The following is a 19,527-nucleotide window of genomic DNA, read 5'->3' on the forward strand; positions in this document are numbered from 1 at the left end:
ACCCTCTCAAATTCAATGAATCAAAACATTATATTCGTACTTTCTAAAAACGTTTGTTGTTATAATTTTATTTAGGAAAAATTCTATTGACCAAAAAATTCATAAATTTATTTATCTATCTCTTTCAACTTTTTCTTTCACTACATGTTTAGAGGAACAAAAACTGTGGTGAGAGTGTGGAAGGCATTGTGTAAAAACAATTAATTATGATCAAGTCACATGTGTATAAGTTGCCTAAATTATTTCACTAATTAAATTTCCTATCTTTCAGTTTCAATAATAACTTCTTTTTATGTTTTTTATTTATATTGATTTAAATTTCTTGATTTTTACTGATTATACATAGGTCATAGTTTTATCTTCTCCGTAATATTTATTCTGGTCAATCTTTTCATATTCTTCAAAATATTCTATAAAATGTCATAAGGTTTGTTGTCTTAATATTTCATTTATCGTCTATCAGTTAGATTTCTCCTCCAAGAAATGTATACTTCAGGCAAATGTATTTCAACTGGTTTAGATATAAATATTTACCACTTTTTACATTATTGCTAAGCTAGCAACATATTCATTTCTTTTAGTATAGTATGTATTATGAAAAATTTATGTTGTAATAAAATTCAAATTCAGAAATTTATGTGAAATCCTCTGCACATTTGAACTTTAAAGTGTGGACATAGACTACATCTGAAGCACACGGGTTCATATTTAACTATCTGCGTTTGTATAATTTAATATTATATGAAATACAAATACAAAATTCGCGTCCAAAACTAATATATATTATAATATAATTTTTCCCAAGAAGAAACACTGACGATAGCTACGACCTTGAGCTCGTATGGTGCCCATACGCTCGCAGTTCATATTGAGCATCGGTCTCGCCTTGGTAAAACACATTTGTGCTTTATTACGTGGCGTCTTTCATATGCTAACCATAATTGTCTAATGATATTGCCAAATATTTACATCTTTGGTTTATTTTTATAACTTTTTAATTTAAAAATAAATTATTTATTTGAGGTATTTTTTAAATTTGGATGATTTGAATTTTGATTTCTATAATTCGAAGGTCGTTAGTGACATATTTCTTAAACTAGGATGATTTGAATTTAATCTTCATATATAACTCGAATAGTTATTAGTAGCGTACTTTTCGAATTAAATGATTTGAATTCGGATAGTTATTAGTAGCGTATTTTCCGAATTAAATGATTTGAATTTGATCTTTTTATGAATATTTAAGGGTAGTTAGTAGCTCGAATTAAGATGGTTTGACTTTGATCTCTTTATGAATATTCCATGAATGACTTTTCAAGGAAATATAGTAACACTTATATAAGCATGAACTAGTATTTTCGATGATCGACTAGATTCCAAAAATTCTTATTAAAATTAATCAGTAGAATTTCAACTCGAATGAGACACATATTACAAAGTCCTACAAAATTTAATGTATACGCGAATAATTTTTTTCCTTCTTAACAAATCGTAAAAATCCAAATAACTCGTACAACTCATAAGTGAAAAACAGCAAAAACAAAATTAGAAATTCTAATATTAACTCTTTTATTTGGTCACATAAAATTAACTCTTAACTACAAAGGATCATCCTCATAAAATTCCCCTTTTTTCATTCGCTTTACAGGGGTTGCGCTGTTACACGAGCTAAACCTCTTGGAGTACTAATTTTCTCTCTCTTGATCTCTCTTCGTCCTTCTCTCACTTCAAAACATTTGGAATTCGAAGATCTCTGCAGCTAATTTGTGCTTCAATTTGTTCTCTACCGCTACTTCAATCACTGCTTCGGTTACTCTTCAGGAGAGTTCTCATATTCATCGCTGAAAATGGTGAGTCTGTTAGTTTCAATCTGTTCAACATTACGTTACGGCTTAGATCTGATTCAAATCGGACTCAGTTTGGTTTCGGTAACTGATCACCGTCTCCAGGATAACACAATTCTGTCTCGTATTCATGAGTTTTGAGTGTTAGGTCTATTATTCGTTAATTTGAGATCTGTCACTTTGTTACTCACTAACTTAATTTCGTTTCCTGTTTGTGTTTTTTCAATTTCGAATTGAAAATGGCGACTCAGCCTCTGAGATTGGAGATTAAGGTACTATACTTTTGGCGTACTTGAATATGTTTATATACTTCATATATGTGCCACTAATGCATTTTGTGCTGACTTTAATTATTGATTCAGAGGAAACTTGCTCAAAGATCAGAAAGGGTAAAGTGTGTGGATCTACATCCTACGGAGCCATGGTAATTGGACTGTCTTTCAGTTTAAGCTGATATGTTTGCGTTCCATTTTAAATTGTTTTATGTCGAAGCGACATATTGTTAGTATCACTGCACATGTCCTATTTATTTCTTAATGCCCGGTGAAATCACATAAAGTGGAGTCAAGGGAGGGTAGAGTATAGCAGACCTTACCCCCACCTCATGGACCTAGTTATTTGCAGCTAAGTCCTGTTCTTACTTCTTTCAGGATATTGACAAGTTTGTATTCGGGGACTGTTTGCATCTGGAACTACCAGACCCAGGTATGGGAAGTAACATCCACACTTGTATTTTTTTCCTGGATTATTGAATTCTCAAATCTTGAAAGATGTATATTGTATTCTCATTTGTAAAAGAGTGTCCTAAATGTGATCTGGTTTGGGGGAAGCTTAGTTCCTATCATACTTGGATGAATAAGCTAGAGTTAACTTTTGATTATTTGGTATCATCAATGAATGCTCAAAATTGTTTTTATGTATACTTAGTTGGGCAGAGAAGGATTTACTATTAGTGCAATAGCAATACTGGAAGACACACATTTATTCTTTCAACAATCTACTGCCAGTTGATATTTGTTGTTTACTTGAAATTTCAAGATACAACAATAATAGCGCTTCAATTCCAAGCAAGTGAGAGTCGTTTATATGAGTCCTTACAAACCTTGTCCCTTATCCTGTGCCAAATTAAAAGTATAACAATTTACAGCCAAGATACAGACTATGGAGCATAATTGCCATTCAACTGAAGTAGGAGGGTCTTATGTTCCTTGTATTGTTGCTTTCTCCTACTTTATCTTCCCTATCTTCATTGCAACAACATCTCTCTTAACCCTGATATTGGACTCTGCAAGTTACTTTAGTAGAATTACTGCCCTCCAATGACTATAACAAACAATTTCATACTGTAATGCCTTGCATTAGGTGTATGTTCAAGTATTCATGATCGGTGAATCACATTTGGACTTACTGCTCCATTATTCCTAGTGATATTTCTTACTGTAACATCCTACATTAGGAGCAGATTGAAGTTCTCACCATAGATGAATCACGTTAACTTAAATCTTCTTCACGTATTTGCCAATTTGACTTCTTAGCTTATGCTGTATGAGAAGCTATTGAGGCAATACATAATTATAGAGCAAAAGTTACGTGTTAACAGTATCATCAACAGAGAGCTTATCCATCTTTACTATTGCAGACAATGGTTAAATCTTTCGAGGTGACTGAATTACCAGGTACCTTGATGGAGTTTAAATAATCTTTGTTTGGCCAGAACTGTGAACTAGCACTCTTTTCCCTTATCTAAGACTGAGTTCTATTAAACACCTAGTTCATTCTTTGCAGTTAGGTCAGCGAAGTTTATAGCACGCAAGCAATGGGTTGTTGCCGGTGCTGATGATATGTACATTCGTGTATACAATTACAATACCATGGACAAGGTCAAAGTATTCGAAGCGCACACTGATTATATTAGGTGTGTGGCTGTTCATCCTTCTCTACCATATGTGCTGTCATCTTCTGATGACATGCTTATAAAGCTATGGGACTGGGAGAAAGGATGGCTATGCACTCAAATTTTTGAGGGTCATTCCCATTATGTGATGCAAGTCACATTTAATCCCAAAGATACCAATACATTTGCCAGTGCATCTCTTGATCGGACTATAAAGGTAAGGTTTTTTTTCCTTCCGTGTCTTCTTTGCTTCCTCATGGCATAAACTTGTTTACAACGTCATAACTCTCCATGAACCAATCTGAAATAATTGAATTTGATCATGCTTGGTTATTTCAGATTTGGAACCTCGGCTCCCCTGACCCAAACTTCACATTGGATGCGCATCTAAAGGGAGTCAATTGTGTTGACTATTTCACTGGTGGTGACAAACCTTATTTGATCAGTGGTTCTGATGACCACACTGCTAAGGTTTGCTGATCATTACTTTCCCATGTTCTGTTGTTAGTTTAGATACAGAGAATCTGAATCAGGTGTTGCTAAACTGTGAGACAGGTCTGGGATTATCAGACTAAAAGTTGTGTCCAGACTCTTGAAGGCCATACACACAATGTCTCCGCCGTATGTTTTCATCCTGAGCTTCCTATTATAATTACAGGGTCTGAAGATGGTACAGTTCGTATATGGCATGCAACTACTTATAGGTATATTTATAATCAGAACTACTTTATTACATGGGTAATTTTCAATTGATTTCATATGAGATTGGGCCTTTTCTTTTCTTTTCTTTCGACAGAAATTCCCACGCTTCAATAATTGTCCAATATTCATTATTTTGGTGCATCTAAAGCTTGATAATAGCTAGGCATATACAGTGATATTTTAGCCAATAAGTCAAAAATATATCGTCTCTTTAAGTTGGCTATTTGATCTTAATTCTTCTTCCGCTGCGTTTTGTATGCAGACTTGAGAACACTTTGAATTATGGTCTTGAAAGAGTTTGGGCAGTTGGTTGCATGAGAAGTTCAAGAAGGTTAGTTTCTGTGATAAGTTTGTCGCTGCGTCTTTATTCTCTTAGGAAGTCTTGCAATTCCTTCCAATTTACTTTGCTTTTTAATTTTTACTGTTTTCGTTTCCAAGCAAGAAGAGTTCTTATGGATGAAGAAAGAAGGAAATTACTTATTTGTACAACTTGTGGACGTAACAAATCGTAGCATTCTGAAACTGAAGAGCAATGAACTGGATTATCATTTCATCTCATGCTTTGTATTGCGTTTATTCATCTAGTTGCAATTATGCTGATTTGAGACATGTGCAGGGTTGTAATAGGTTATGATGAGGGCACTATCATGGTAAAAATTGGCCGAGAAGAACCCGTTGCCAGCATGGATAGTAGTGGAAAAATTATATGGGCTAAGCACAATGAAGTTCAAACTGTCAACATCAAGAGTGTGGGGGCGGATTACGAGGTATGCCATAATCCTGACTTTTATATGGCTCACTGTTTCTTTACACTTCTCACTGTTGTTTAATTTAGTGCTTGTTTGCCTTATATCTCAGGTTACTGATGGAGAAAGGCTGCCTTTGGCTGTCAAGGAATTGGGAACTTGTGACCTCTATCCACAAGTGAGTGAGCGTTATCTTAAAACCAGAATCATGGTGACAGCCTGGTCAGCAAGAATTATGTGGTTGCTATAATTTAGCTGTTAGTTATGTATGCTCATTCTGCTTGGAGTTGCTTAATGTACATGTTTTACAAGCGAGAGGCTAATCCTATAGTACTATATCTCTTTTTTGGGGAAGGCAATACATATACCCAAAACCTCACCCACCATTAGTCTGTTTTCTGATTTATTGTGTGTCGGTGTTTCTATTGTCATACTTTATTTAAACTGATGGGTTATTTCCCATTGTTTTAGTCTTTTCAATTTTTAAAATCATTTTTTGCCTTTGCTATCTTGCTGTTGTCATCTTGTTGTTATTTCAGGTGTCGTAATTTATTTTATGCTGTCATCTTCTTGCAGTATAAAGAGTGTGGATAGATTATTGTAGCTGGCAGTTTTTTATCTGCTTTGTTTTTGTTTGGAGAATATGTAGAGGTCACTTGTTAAAATTGCATACTTTTTCTCTTTAACAGAGCTTGAAGCATAATCCAAATGGAAGGTTTGTTGTTGTTTGTGGAGATGGAGAGTATATCATATATACTGCTCTAGCATGGAGAAATAGGTCATTTGGTTCAGCTCTGGAATTTGTTTGGTCTTCTGATGGAGAATATGCTGTGAGAGAAAGTACGTCAAGGATTAAGATCTTCAGCAAAAATTTTCAGGTTCACATTCGTCCTCCAACTGGCTGCCTCGAAAGGTTCATTGTACCACGTACCTATCAAAAGGAAAAAAAGACAAAAGCAAATTGATTGCATCTTGTGTTAATTTGAGTCTGATGATGGATTATTTTATATATTTGACTTATCAACTGTTTCTTCCCTATCTGCCCCCTTCTATTTAATGCCTTTGTTAGTGGTGGGCTTTTACTTCTTAGAGAGCTTCATAAGTGAGTTTTTAGTTCACATCCATGCGATGGGTTATAGTGTAATAAACGCATTGGCTTCTCTTTCTCAAAGCTGAAACATGCAATGTCCCATGGTTTCTTCTTGTTCATGTGGTGGCCTAAAAGGTGAATTGTGTTTTTCCAGGAGAAGAAGAGTATCCGCCCTACTTTCTCAGCTGAGCGCATCTATGGAGGTACTCTATTGGCGATGTGCTCAAATGAGTTTATTTGTTTCTATGATTGGGCGGACTGCAGGTTGATACGGCGAATTGATGTTAGTGTGAAGGTGAGAAACATAAGCTTGACTGTGATACACTGTAAGGTTGTTTTTCTTGGAAGTCTTAACTTTGTCTATGTTGTTTTTAAATTTATTTAGAATCTCTACTGGGCGGACAGTGGCGATCTGGTAGCAATTGCAAGTGATACATCCTTCTACATACTCAAGTATAATGTGAGACCTTCTTTCCATAATCAAAATTACACATGCTCAAGTTTGTTATTCCTTTCTTTGCATAATTCTAGTAATGGTCATCTGTTTGCTTGTGTTGTACCTGCAGCGTGATGTGGTTTCTGCCCATTTAGATAGTGGAAGATCAGTAGATGAGCAAGGCGTAGAAGAAGCTTTTGAACTTCTTTATGAGATAAATGAACGGGTCAGGACCGGAATTTGGGTTGGTGATTGCTTCATTTACAATAATTCTTCCTGGAGACTTAACTACTGTGTTGGTGGTGAGGTACGATTGGTTGTGCATGCTGCTCTTCTTGCACATATATCTGGCGACATCTTATTTCTGTGTGTGAATCAGCAAACTGTTTTTTGTATGTTTAGGTGACCACAATGTTTCATTTAGACCGGCCTATGTACCTGCTCGGATATCTAGCAAACCAGAGTAGGGTTTTTCTGATTGACAAAGAGTTCAAGTGAGTACTTTCTGGAAGATTCTGATGTTGGAAACTTCAGCTTGAGATAATTATTCTGGGATAAATGAGTTCATTTCCTTCTTGTGCAGTGTCATTGGATATACTTTGCTGCTCAGCCTGGTTGAGTACAAGACGCTTGTGATGCGTGGTGACTGGGACAGAGCAAATGAGGTGCTGCCATCTATTCCTAAGGAGCACCATAATAGGTAAATCACATGTTTAAATGTCTTCAGGGAACATGACCAATATATTGTGTGTAACATGTCAATGAACTGGGCTTTCTGGATTATATTAATGTGTTGGGTTATTTTGGAGTAACATGCTGCTCATAGATTCTGAGGGATTGGCATCTGTATTCATTTGTTTGTATGGACAGTAATTTCTGTTAAATTTTTCGTCTGTTTAATACTTCAGATCTGTTTGATCAATAAAATCTCTTTCCTCCGAAAATTTAATATGTGATGCTTCATGTTGATACGAGGTATCACATAGTTTCTGCAATATCTAAACCTTCGGGGTGGGGGTGGGGTTTGCTTTGTTTTATATGAATTTTCCTAATTAGTCATAAAATATTTTCCCTGCTAGTGTTGCTCATTTCTTGGAGTCGCGAGGTATGGTAGAGGAAGCATTAGAAGTTGCAACAGAGCCTGACTACAGATTTGATCTAGCCATACAGCTGGGAAAATTAGAAATTGCAAAGGTGGGGGCTCCTAACTTTAATGCATGTGGTTTGGACTTACATATCTTCTTTTAAACTTGTTTGCTTCATAAGAACCATATGTTGTTTAGAAGTGTGGCTTGTGGCTTGGCAGGATATTGCAGTGGTCGCTCAAAGTGAGTCCAAATGGAAGCAGTTGGGTGAACTAGCCATGTCTGATGGAATGGTAACAGTTACTGCCATTAATTGAAATCTTATTTTTGCAGCATACATTTAGTTTTTTTACTGAGAAAATGGATGGTTCAGATTTTAGGAACGGTGCCGTGGTTTGTACTTGTTTAAACTCTTTCTTTTAGCTGAACTGAGACTACTGCTTAATATATCATTCAGAGTTAAGTGAAATTTTCCAGCTCTTTGTTTTGTATTCAAGTGGTGGAGGTACTTTGTAATTTGGTCTCTTCAGATGTCAGTAGTACTTTTCTGAAATGCACATGTCTATTTTCCTGAGTTCTTCAGAATTTTTGCTCATTTGCTACATGTTGTAGCTGGAGATGGCAGAGGAATGTCTGAAGTATGCCAATGACTTGAGTGGTCTGTTGCTACTCTATTCTTCACTAGGAGATGCTGAAGGCATAACTGAACTAGCAACTCTTGCCAAAGAGCAGGGGAAAAACAATGTCACATTCCTTTGCATGTTCCTTTTGGGTAAAGTGGAGGAATGCATTCAGCTATTGGTTGATAGGTACTTCTTTTTGCTAAAGAACTTATTGTTTATGTGTGTTTTCAATGGTTCAGATTGATATATAGAGTTACAATTTATTTGCAGCAATCGGGTACCTGAGGCTGCTTTTATGGCTAGATCTTATCTGCCAAGTAAGGTTTCTGAAATAGTTGCAATTTGGAAGAAGGACCTCAGTAAGGTCTGTGTTTCTCTGATCATGATCTTTCTTGTCTGTATACACCTTTGAATCTCTGGCACTTAGGACCACATATTTGACGGGATGATCACCTGAGAGATCTGTTTGAGCTGCAGAACCATCTAGATTTGATTTTCATTTAACATAGTGGGATTAAGCTTCTTGATCTAAGTTGCTGGTTCAGAAAAACTTCGTAGCTCTTTATCTCTCGGACGTATTATTTACTCCTGTGATAGGCATCAAAAGTAATATTTTAGGATAATTATCTATTCCACTTGCATTTGTGTATTATCTCCATGGAATGACCACAAGAAATATATTTAATGAGTTTTCAGGAACCAAACTATCTGTTATGAATTATGTCATGCCTTAATCTAAAGATTTGATATTAAATATAGTTTGAACGCAGAAGTGAAGGGTATAATCCCTTCTCAAAAAAAGAAAACTGAAGGTTGTAATCAATTTTTGAATACGGACTATATTGCTTCATGCAGGATTAGACATTGCTGTATTATCCGTAGTCCTATTATGGAAAAATTGTTGTATTTTAATGTGGTTTATTGATGAATGGTCATTCAGGTTAACCAGAAAGCAGCAGAAGCTTTGGCTGATCCTGAAGAATATCCTAATATGTTTGAGCACTGGCAAGTTGCATGTGCTGTTGAATCTAAAGTTGCAGAAGAAAGGTGTTGAGAATGGCTCTATCCACTTCCTATGCATTTCTTCTATACTCTCTCAGCCTACCCTGGTGGCTTTCTGAAAATTCCTGGGAGTTCCCCGTTTCTTCTTTTCTCTTCTTTCTAGGACAAATTTGCACCAGTTTGGATAACTTTTTTATTTTTTGTTCCATATGTAGGGGTGGTGGCTACCCACCAGCAACAGAATATGTAAATCATGCTGATAGATCAACTAACAACCTTGTAGAAGCTTTCAGCAACATGAAAATGGATGAAGAATCTCTTGAAAATGGAGATATAGACCACGACGTATGACATGCCGGTTTTTCTATTTGCCTTCTTGTCTGGGTTGATTTAACATTCTGTATACCTCATCATGAAAGAAAAGAAATAAATAACCATATCTTTGTACATAATAGGAGAAGTCCTTTCTCGATGTTATTTTATACCCGTATTGAAACAGCTTAGACTATGGTGTTTGTAGATTCTAACAATTAAATGTCTGTGTCAACTGTTCAGGTTGCAGAACAGAGTGGTGATGAGGTGCAAGAACTGGGGCAAGATGATGAACAAAATGAGGGACAAGAAGAGCCTGTAGTTGTGGATGCTGATTCTACTGACAGTGCGGTACTCATTAATGAAACTGAGGCAGAAGAAGAGTGGGGTACGAATACTGAAGGAAAACCGTCAGCCTAAAAGCAATTGGTTGGGCCGGTGTGAAAATCCTAGTTTTGGTGCTGGTGATTATTGAATTTCTCTTATTTGCGTTTTTGACTCCCATATCTTGATATTCTTCTGGTATTCCTATTGTGTATTCCCTGTTTTTATCATCTTTAATTTTGTTTGTCTTTGGAAAATGTTGAATAAACTGACTTTATGAACTTCACCCTAATTCAAGATAGAAAAATTTTGTAGTCTGTTCCCTTCTTCCCCATGGAGAAGTTTCTAAGCATTGATTTTTCAACTTAACTGACAGGATTAATGTGAGGATTAGAAGATATTTTTCAGTCCTTTATCGGGATATCCCTGATTTGGCATTCATTTGTTCAGTTGCCACCCTGTTTCTTGTTCAATTGTTTTCACCTACTATTATGTAATTATCCTTATTATTGTTTGTTTTGATTTTGCTCCTTTCTCCTTCTAACTCTCATACTTATTATTGATGCTTTTGCAGTGCTTACACCACGTCACTAGGCTCATTCAAGACAGTTCCATCTGTAGGTAATCATTTCTTGTGTTGCAATTTTTCTCCATCAACTGTTGAAAGTGTTTGTCTGTTTAAGGCTCAAATATATGTGGGCTTGGTTAGGTGTCTCTAATCTCATAAATCTCGTCGTTTTCTGTCTCAAATGGGATAAAGCTGAAGAAATTCTGGCTTTAATCTTGAAGCTGAACACTCCTCTGTTCAACCCAAAAAATTTGGTCATATGGTCAGGTGCTCATGGCTTGTCAGGAAATTGCGTTCTGTAGCTTAACACCTGCATGATGTTAGTTAAATATTTCAGCATATCGGCATTGATAGTTGGGCAAGTGGCAACTTGTACTTGCAGAAAGTATAGCTAATCTGTATATTATTAATTTCTTGTCTTCAAGGTACATTAGGAATGCTCTACAGAAGATAAGACATTTTTTGTTTTTGTTATGGCTCATCAAAATATTGATATTTATTAAACATTGCAGGTTCAGTCAGTGTTTCCTTAAAAAGGGGCGATTAACGGAGTGGGCATGTCTGCTGTTCTGCAAGTGGTGTGATTTTGTAGCATTGAGTTTTGTAGGCATACTGGACATATGTTTCCAGCTGGTTGTTAGCTTTAGTCACTCATAGTTGCTTTATCATATTCTTTTGAGGCATACGTTTTTCACCCTTCAATATCTTCATATGTCATTGCCCACTGTAGAAACACTATAAGCCATATATAGAAGTGGAGGTAATGCAGATGTGTGCTCAAAAACTGCAATCTGAAGAAATGAAAATGATAATCAGGATATTTTGTTTGGTGCATTTTTGTGGAACTATGGAAAGAAAGAAGAAACATTACAAAGATACGAAAGACTTGTTAATATGCTTTTTATATGACAGATTTAAACTCACTTGTTTCAGTTTAAGATCTATGTGAGTGGGACCAGTTAATCAAGAATATGTTTAGCCATATTAATATGTATACTTTAGATGTTTTATTTTCTATATCTTCAAAAGAAAAGGACCTAGCCAAAGAAATCCTTTGTTGATGTCAACTCATTAAAATAACATCTAAACGCACAAGTTCAAAGGTACTTCAAAATTACATCAGAAAGCTGCTGATTTATATAACTAGTTCGTCTCTTTACACGCTCCATTCCATGAGGTTGAGAATGATAAATATTTACCCGTATCTGGTACTCTATTATAATAAATCAAGCAATTTAACATCATCAATAATAAATTAAAGAAAAAATATGTATAACCATAGTTTAACGATCATCTTGTATGTATTGACTTTATATAAATACTAGATGGTTTCTGATATATACGCTCTTTTTCACTTGTCTATGCCTTTGAATTTTGCAATATAGATTTCTTTTTTTCCGGTGAATAATGAGAAAAAGTTGCCAATTCGATACTCTGGCCTCATCCATCTCAGTTTAGCCACTAATTAACTCGTAAAAGAATGCTGGTTCTGATACCAGGCAAGCTACTGAATAAGGTTTAACATCACGCAGAAGACATAATGACTAATGCTAAAAAGCAAAATGGCAGAATCGTTATGTCCATACTAAATACAACTAGCTAGAGCAAGCAGCCACACACCAATTCAAGAAGCACATACATTATATATTCAGACAAACATTGGATTTTGTACATTATTTCTCTATGTTTTTAAATAGGCCTACTAAACACCATCCTCCTTCTCCGGTCCTGTGGAAAGATTTTTTGGGATAGAAACTTGCCATGGAGGAAGCACGTACAAGAATGCTCACCTCGGAGATAGTTTGATACACATTTCAAACTAAAAACATATTTCAAAGACTATAACTATGAAGTGCAATTATCAAAATTATAGCTATAGAGCCTTATTATTTCTATTATAAATACTGATTGTCGTCCATATTTTAAATTGGAAAAAAGTAAAACATTAAAACTCCTTCACTTAGCAATATGATACTTATATTGCTCTCCCACAAAACCTCATTTTCACGATTTAAACTGCTAATATTTCACTTATCATTACTTCGAAAATCAATCTCTCTTTTTCCCTTATTTTCAAACTACTCTAAACCAGAGTATCCCATAAAGAATAATAAAGGAATAAAACATGCTAAATATTAGTGCAACTATTGCTACTTTTTATGATATCTCATAGCGGTCCATTCTTTTGGGCCTCATTTCTTTTCGGCCCAATATAATGTGTTTTCTTTTTGTTCTCATCCTAAAAGGCCCTTATTTAATTATTATTAAAGTGACACATGTCCCTATCTCCTTTTTTCCTAATCGAGATTAGATCTTTCTAGGGTTTTTATATATTGCTCGGTTCGACAGCGTAACTTCAGTTTTCATAACTCCACCAAATTTGAATCCTCTCAGGTAAATTCCACTCACTTTAAATCTTACTATACTTCCATTTTTTTTGGGTCTTAATTTATGTTTTGCCTACTTTATTTGGTTGAATTTTTTGCTGTTAGTTGCTTAAACCTATAGTTTTTCTATATTTGTGTTCATGAAATTGCTTTTGCAGATTGTTTTCTTATTAATTTTTGTTTGATAATCTAGAATAGCGATTTAAAATATGAAGAGGTAGTAAATATACGAAGAAATAAATTTTTTGCCTGAGATGAAGTGTTTTAAACCCATTGGTGTGGGTCTTCTCTTTGCCTGAGATGAACTGAATCTTTAGACGCGCAATTATGTGTTGATTTTAAGCTGTCTTTATTAATATGTATTGTCGGTGACTCGTAGTTAAATATGTAATTTGAAACTGGTTATTGCAAGAGTGATGAATAGTGTGTTACAAGAGTTGGCATGATGTTCTTTGAGATAGACTTACCGTTTATGTTATGATGTTACCTTGAAAAAATTATAAGCTCGGTTTTCATATTTTCCAAATGTAAATGAACGTTATCTTGATTTCTCAAAATGCTTGTTTAATTGATGTGATTTTAATATATTTAGTGGAGTTACGGTAGTTGTTTGCTTCCACCGCTTGCTAAAAACTGTTGCTTTATTGACTATAATGTTTCAAGCCCAGTGTATTGCTTTAGATAGCCTTTTCTCTGTTGGTTGTGAGATTTAGAAAGAAGGAACTGGTTAAGAAAACTACAAAGCAAGGAGTAATTCACCTTTAGTATTTAAGCTTTGCCTTCTTCTTAGTTATGTAGGTGCGCGCAATTGAGTTGTTTTATAGGAGAAAGGCATAGAATCCACTCTGAACTTGTCCCAAAAAGTTGAATATTTTTTGGAAAAATAAAAGGAATAGATCATCCATCGCATATCCTAGTTTGACACCAAGCAACTACACATTAAAAATATTGTGTTGCCTATTACCAACGTAACCTTGTTCAAAGTGACAAAAAAGTTCTAATTTGTCTGGTGCCTGATACTTCCTATGCAATTTCACTGCAGTGATAACATATCTTCTTGAAAACTCTTCAAGTATCTTCCCTCATTTTCCAATGGGAGATGCCGAGAACTCTCTTCAACCATCAAAGAAAAGGGCAGCTATAAAGGAATTATCACGAGACAATCCTGGTCTCGATGATGATGAAAATGAAGCTGAGCTAGAGACTGGGTCTTTCAAGAAAGCAAGTGAGGAGGTGATGGCAAGTAGAAGAATTGTCAAAGTTCGTCGCAGTCAAACTACTTCATCTACAGCTACACCTTCAGCTAACCCCTTTGCAGCAATCCGCTTGGTTCCACCCACTGAGTCCAGTATCCCGTCTACTGTGATAACAAGTGAAGTTGAGAGTGGGATAACAAGTTCAGGTAAACCAGAAGATAAAAATGACATTGGTGAGGCAACTAGAAAGGAGACAAATGATGTGTGTAAGGAAGAGTTGAAGGAATCTGATCAAATTTCTAAGCCATCAGAAGGTAATGTTGATGAATCCAATGTTGTCAAGGAGAAAGTTGAAACTCCTAATGAGGCTGACAAACCTGAATCTGCTGAAGAGAAGGTAGCAGATGATGAGAAAGTCCAGGCTGAAACCAAGGAAGGCACAGTAGTTGAGAAGAGCGAAAATGACAGTAAGAAGGATGTGGAAGTCGAGAAAACAAAGAATGAAGAACAAAATGATGCTGGTGGTGAGAAAAGTGAGAAGGGTGCAGAAACTGCTTCTTTTAGCTCATTCCAACAACTCTCAAGTGGCCAAAATGCTTTCACAGGATTTTCAGGGACTGGGTTCTCCAGCACTACTTTCTCCTTTGGAGGTATTTCAAAAGAGGGATCTTCTCTAGGTTTTGGTTCTGAATCAGGTGCTGGTTCTCTCTTTGGAGCAAAAAGTGACCAGTCACCATTTGGACTTAATCTTCCTACTAATGGAAGTACTTCTCTGTTTGGAAACTCGGGGTCATCCCTTGTGAATAAGAGTGAGGGTACTGGATTTCCTTCCAAAGAAGAGGTCACTGTTGAAACAGGGGAGGAAAATGAAAAACCCGTATTCGCAGCTGATTCCGTGCTGTTTGAATATCTTAATGGAGGGTGGAAAGAGCGGGGGAAGGGAGAACTAAAGGTCAATGTTTCTACAACAGGGGAAGGAAAAGGTAGACTTGTTATGAGGACCAAAGGAAATTACAGATTGATCTTGAATGCCAGCCTTTTTCCAGAAATGAAGCTTGCTAATATGGACAAAAGAGGGGTCACTTTCGCTTGCTTGAATAGTGCTGCTGACGGAAAAGGACTTTCTACTATTGCTCTGAAGTTCAAGGATGCCTCCATCGTGGAAGATTTTCGTGCTGCTGTAGTGGAACATAAAGGTACTACAACTGGTTCTTTGAAGACACCAGAAAACTCTCCTAAAGCTTAAGATGATTGATACTGCAGTATAGTTGCATAGAGACTTATTTCATCATGGAATGTGCCCTACTATTTTCCTTTAGTTGCAGAGAAGAATAGGAACGATGAGAGAATATTTTGTCCGAGAGGTAAGAAACTTGTAAGCCCACATACTTAGTTGACTATATCCATTACAGCGCGCTCTCTATTCATCTGTTGTAGACTTTGTCTGAGTAACTTATAATGGGTTTACTCTCTTTTTGTGGGATGTTGAATTACCGCCGATGTGTTTTCTTCTTGTCGCGAACCTGTTCAATAATTTTAGTTGATGAGCTCTTAATGTATCTTTTAGTTGCAAGGATGCAACACCTAATGTTAGTTAGGTGCAGCATGCAACATGTTTGAACCGTCCTAGTTGGATGAAGATTCCGAATTTGTGCAAGTCATCGAGATATATGAGTTGCTTGAACTATTATGGTTTTGTTTCATAGTTTATACCGGTTAATTAAGTGGTTGAAAACATGTTAATTCAACACAGTATTGTGACCTGTTGGACAGAATCTGAATTAAACCGAGAAAAAGGATTATTTTGATGTCATAGTTGAAAAAAAAAAGATGTTTTTTGAAGTTGAATTCTGTTGTGTTTAGACTCTGGTAGTTTTTCAAATGTCTATTTCTTGTTCCCATTTTTGTCATCCCATCCCATGTATTTTCCATGGGGATAGTTCTCTTATTCCAATTTAATATCCGATATGAATATTTTTTTATAAGCCTGCGAAGACAAACAATTCAACAAAGCACTACGATAAATGATTACACATGATATATATTGTCGCCAAAATCAACAGATACTCATTCAATCCAAGTAGGCGTTTGGATATGTGATTTTATAGCAATAAATGATTACACATGATATATTGTCACTAAAATCAACAGATACTCATTTAATCCAAGTAGGCGTTTGGGTATGCGATTTTATAGCTATAAGAATGTGGATAAATCAAAGGTGGATTGTTATGAATAGGTGCATACTGATACATAACATACCCACTTAGGAAGCTCTTACTACGGTACGAGACCTACATTCTGCTGTTGATTTTGCATCCTTAATTTGGAAAAAGAAAAACAAGAAAGGGGAATAAGAGAAATCATAAAGATAAAAAGAGGGATAATGAAACCCCACTAATAATGCTACTTCTAAAGCCATCAGTAGCTCTTGGTGCAGTTCTTTGAGCAAGATCCAACACAGTCATCCATCTTTTCACCATCTAAAGTCACAAAAAAAAAAAAAAATCAATTCAGAGAAGAAAAAAAAGTAGGCAATACTAAACGGAGCATTACTATACAGAGACGGAGCTAGATAAAAAGCTATAGGGATAAGAAATTCGCCTAATATGGATTACTCGTTCATAAATTTAAAATTCTGGCTCCATCTTTGACGACATATAGAGAACAACAATTCATATAATCAGTCTAAACTTATATAAGTCATAGAGAGGAGGAATTAAAAAATACTTACTTGGTTGATGTTTTTTGCTGAGAGTGGAGCAAGCAGACAAGGCACAGCCCAACTTACAGAACTTATGATTGCTACTGTCTATTTTGTTATTGGTAGAAACAGAACCAGAATCAGAATCTGAATTGAAAATGCACTGTTTTAAGCATTTAGTAGTGCATTTGCATACTGTCTCAGAAGGATCAATCATGCAGAAAATGAAACATCTAGTGTAACAGTCAGTGAAGGCAGCACCTGACTGCCCAACAAAAATTCCCATAAACATCAAGGCCATAACAAGTGCCCTTAACTTCATTGACTCCATATTCTATGTTTTAACTATAAATTTTTAGCCTATGGAGAACTTGAAAAAGGCTTATGGAAGTACTCAACAACTAGTGGCCACATATATATAATGAGCAATGAGACAAAATAATAACATATTCCCTTTACCGTTGATTTAAAAAAGAGTGTATCTTTATGAGTTTGCGGCTTAAATAATATTTACAAACTATCAGGTCATCTAAGAGATATAAGTAGCTGTTTATACATAGAAACTAAGATTAGGCACTCAATACACGCTCAGGCCAACCGAAAAATGTTGAGGTCTATGTCTTAGGTCACGAGTTTAACACCAAGCGAAGAAAGTCCAACATTTAAGTGGAGAAAGATAGAGTGGTGGATTCATCATTTCGAATTGCGAAAGTTATTTTTCACTCAAATAATTGTCTCTAGACGAATTTTTCGATCATAAATGGAAAAGGTGAGATTGATAATTTGAAAATTAATGTATCTTACCTACTATAAATATATTGATAAGGTGAGAATTTTTGCATATCGAAGTATAGCATAAATTAAGTTGCACTAGTGATAGTGTAACTAATTTTTATATTGTTAAATATAAATAGCATAAATTCAATAAAATTTGATGTGAATTGAAAATTGGGTTTACATGTGATTGTTCTTTTGTCTTTGGCTATGGTCCCTTGATAAAATTTAGGATACGGTGTCAAATAAGGACAAACAACAAGCAAAAGTACTTGCTTAAAGTTAATACAATATTTCTTCTTCTTAATACAGGGAAAAATGTATTAAATGTTAATTTTCAGATTTAAGAATAACCTAACAGCTAAGCTAAAATAAGTATATCCTCCTTATATAAATAAAATAGTACTAATTATTACACAAAACCATCATTTGCTCAACCATAATGGTGTACAGCAAAATTGCGAGAGAGACAGAGAAGACTTTAATTAAAAAAGAAATGAAGTGTAATCATTGCTCATGATAATGAGATTAATGTTAGTCTTTTAAGTGTTGGGAGCATTACTGCACAATTAAGCACTAAAAATGTATTTATATCAAAGTTTTAATTTTATACACTGATATTTTTTAATACTTTTTGATAGTTTTCACGTAGTCAAAATTTTCTGTAATAATATATATTTTTTAAAGTTAAGCCAACCGAGCTTTGAAATAAAAAGAAAAAATTTGAAAAAGTGTTTTGGGCGTGCAAGTGTGCTTGCCCAATTAAAGAATTTAGTGGAGAATGTAGATAATAGGTTTAATGAATTTATGAGTGCCAATTTATTAGTGCTATTGTTTGGTGAGTTTTGTGTAGAGCCATCATCTTATTTAGTGCTCAGATACGTGTTCTCCAATTCACTATTAGTCCTATAAAAATATGTGATTACTTTATGTTCCAAACGATTTTGAGCAAGAAGGTATATCTAGTCGAGATATACATAGGTAGGTAGATAGCGAATATTAAAATGCGTAAGATAATATTTAAATTTTTTTTTAGAGTAATCTCGTTGTACCTTCTTAATAGGGGATTACAATAATCAAGTCGAAATACTAATTATAAAAAATACAAATCTTCATGAAGTCATAAGAGTACAAGGTCAAGAAAATTGATAACGTGATGATATGAGAAATTGACAATCAAAGCCTTAATAAATAGTGACCATTGACTCGTGATTATAATAATCCTAATTAAAACAATGAAACTCTTTATTAGGTAAGTTTTGATCCAAATAGCAGACATAACAATCCAACATTGTTTCGAAGAGAGACTCACTAAAATAGATTCATCGATTCAGAGCCGAAGGATGACGATGACGGACCGAAGAGAAACTCTATTTACGACTCTTCATAAATTAGAAAATAAGTTTTCATAAATACGCAAGTTTTACTTCTCTCACAATTGAGTAGAATTAAGTGGGACAATATATATAAATATACAGAGTAATTTTCCTAGATAGTCATTCATATTTGAAAAATTACCTAGGAATATCACTTTATGTTTGTTTTAGGATTACATCATCATCCAACTTTACCTATTTTTCTTAAAATATAACACAAAAAATACATTATTTCTCTTCTACTAGGAAGTCATGTCACATTTTTAATTTATTATTAAAATTTTATTAATTCTTTTAAAGAACCGGAGGAACTCACATATTTTCTTGAAGAATCGGAGGAGCTCATATTACAATTCTTAGTGTAATATTTTTTACTCGGTATAATGTGGGTTTGTCTATTTTTTTTAAAAAAAAAATCCATCTATATATAATAGAAGAAGTAAAAAGTGTCACATATCAGCACC

At 34.9% G+C, this 19,527-nt stretch overlaps 3 protein-coding genes across 10 annotated transcripts; 2 read left to right on the forward strand and 1 right to left on the reverse strand.

Annotated features, from left to right (window-relative positions):
• Positions 1–1,510: 1,510 nt before the first annotated feature.
• LOC101247999 (coatomer subunit beta'-2) lies at positions 1,511–11,564 on the forward strand. 8 transcript variants are annotated; one of them, XR_011220183.1, is made up of 26 exons: positions 1,511–1,850; positions 2,096–2,116; positions 2,207–2,268; positions 2,495–2,549; positions 3,484–3,520; positions 3,630–3,955; positions 4,078–4,209; positions 4,294–4,442; positions 4,703–4,771; positions 5,057–5,207; positions 5,299–5,364; positions 5,876–6,064; positions 6,431–6,571; positions 6,662–6,736; positions 6,843–7,019; positions 7,115–7,206; positions 7,296–7,412; positions 7,792–7,906; positions 8,019–8,090; positions 8,410–8,606; positions 8,691–8,784; positions 9,361–9,467; positions 9,638–9,767; positions 9,978–10,551; positions 10,633–10,679; positions 11,139–11,564. XR_011220183.1 is itself a non-coding variant. In XM_026030201.2 (26 exons), the coding sequence occupies exons 1-25, from the start codon at positions 1,848–1,850 to the stop codon at positions 10,650–10,652; spliced, it is 2,742 nt and encodes a 913-aa protein (XP_025885986.1). In that variant the 5' UTR covers positions 1,511–1,847; the 3' UTR covers positions 10,653–10,679; positions 11,139–11,564. The 8 variants fall into 8 exon arrangements, 3 of the variants coding, with proteins under 3 accessions (XP_025885986.1, XP_025885987.1, XP_069151498.1); XR_003246152.2 differs by having other exon boundaries at positions 9,978–10,198; XR_003246153.2 differs by having other exon boundaries at positions 9,978–10,198; positions 10,633–10,675.
• Positions 11,565–12,890: 1,326 nt separating this feature from the next.
• Positions 12,891–15,709, forward strand: LOC101248860 (nuclear pore complex protein NUP50A). The gene is made up of 2 exons (XM_004235658.5): positions 12,891–13,020; positions 14,056–15,709. The coding sequence occupies exon 2, from the start codon at positions 14,106–14,108 to the stop codon at positions 15,453–15,455; it is 1,350 nt and encodes a 449-aa protein (XP_004235706.1). The 5' UTR covers positions 12,891–13,020; positions 14,056–14,105; the 3' UTR covers positions 15,456–15,709.
• A 564-nt stretch (positions 15,710–16,273) lies between these two features.
• On the reverse strand, positions 16,274–17,440 carry LOC101247707 (thionin-like protein 2). Its single transcript, XM_004235654.4, has 2 exons — positions 16,944–17,440; positions 16,274–16,692 (listed from the first exon to the last, which is right to left on the reverse strand). The coding sequence occupies exons 1-2, from the start codon at positions 17,242–17,244 to the stop codon at positions 16,631–16,633; spliced, it is 363 nt and encodes a 120-aa protein (XP_004235702.1). The 5' UTR covers positions 17,245–17,440; the 3' UTR covers positions 16,274–16,630.
• Positions 17,441–19,527: the final 2,087 nt, after the last annotated feature.

This window comes from Solanum lycopersicum, chromosome 3, assembly GCF_036512215.1.
Source record: "Solanum lycopersicum chromosome 3, SLM_r2.1".
Taxonomy (NCBI): Eukaryota; Viridiplantae; Streptophyta; class Magnoliopsida; order Solanales; family Solanaceae; genus Solanum; species Solanum lycopersicum.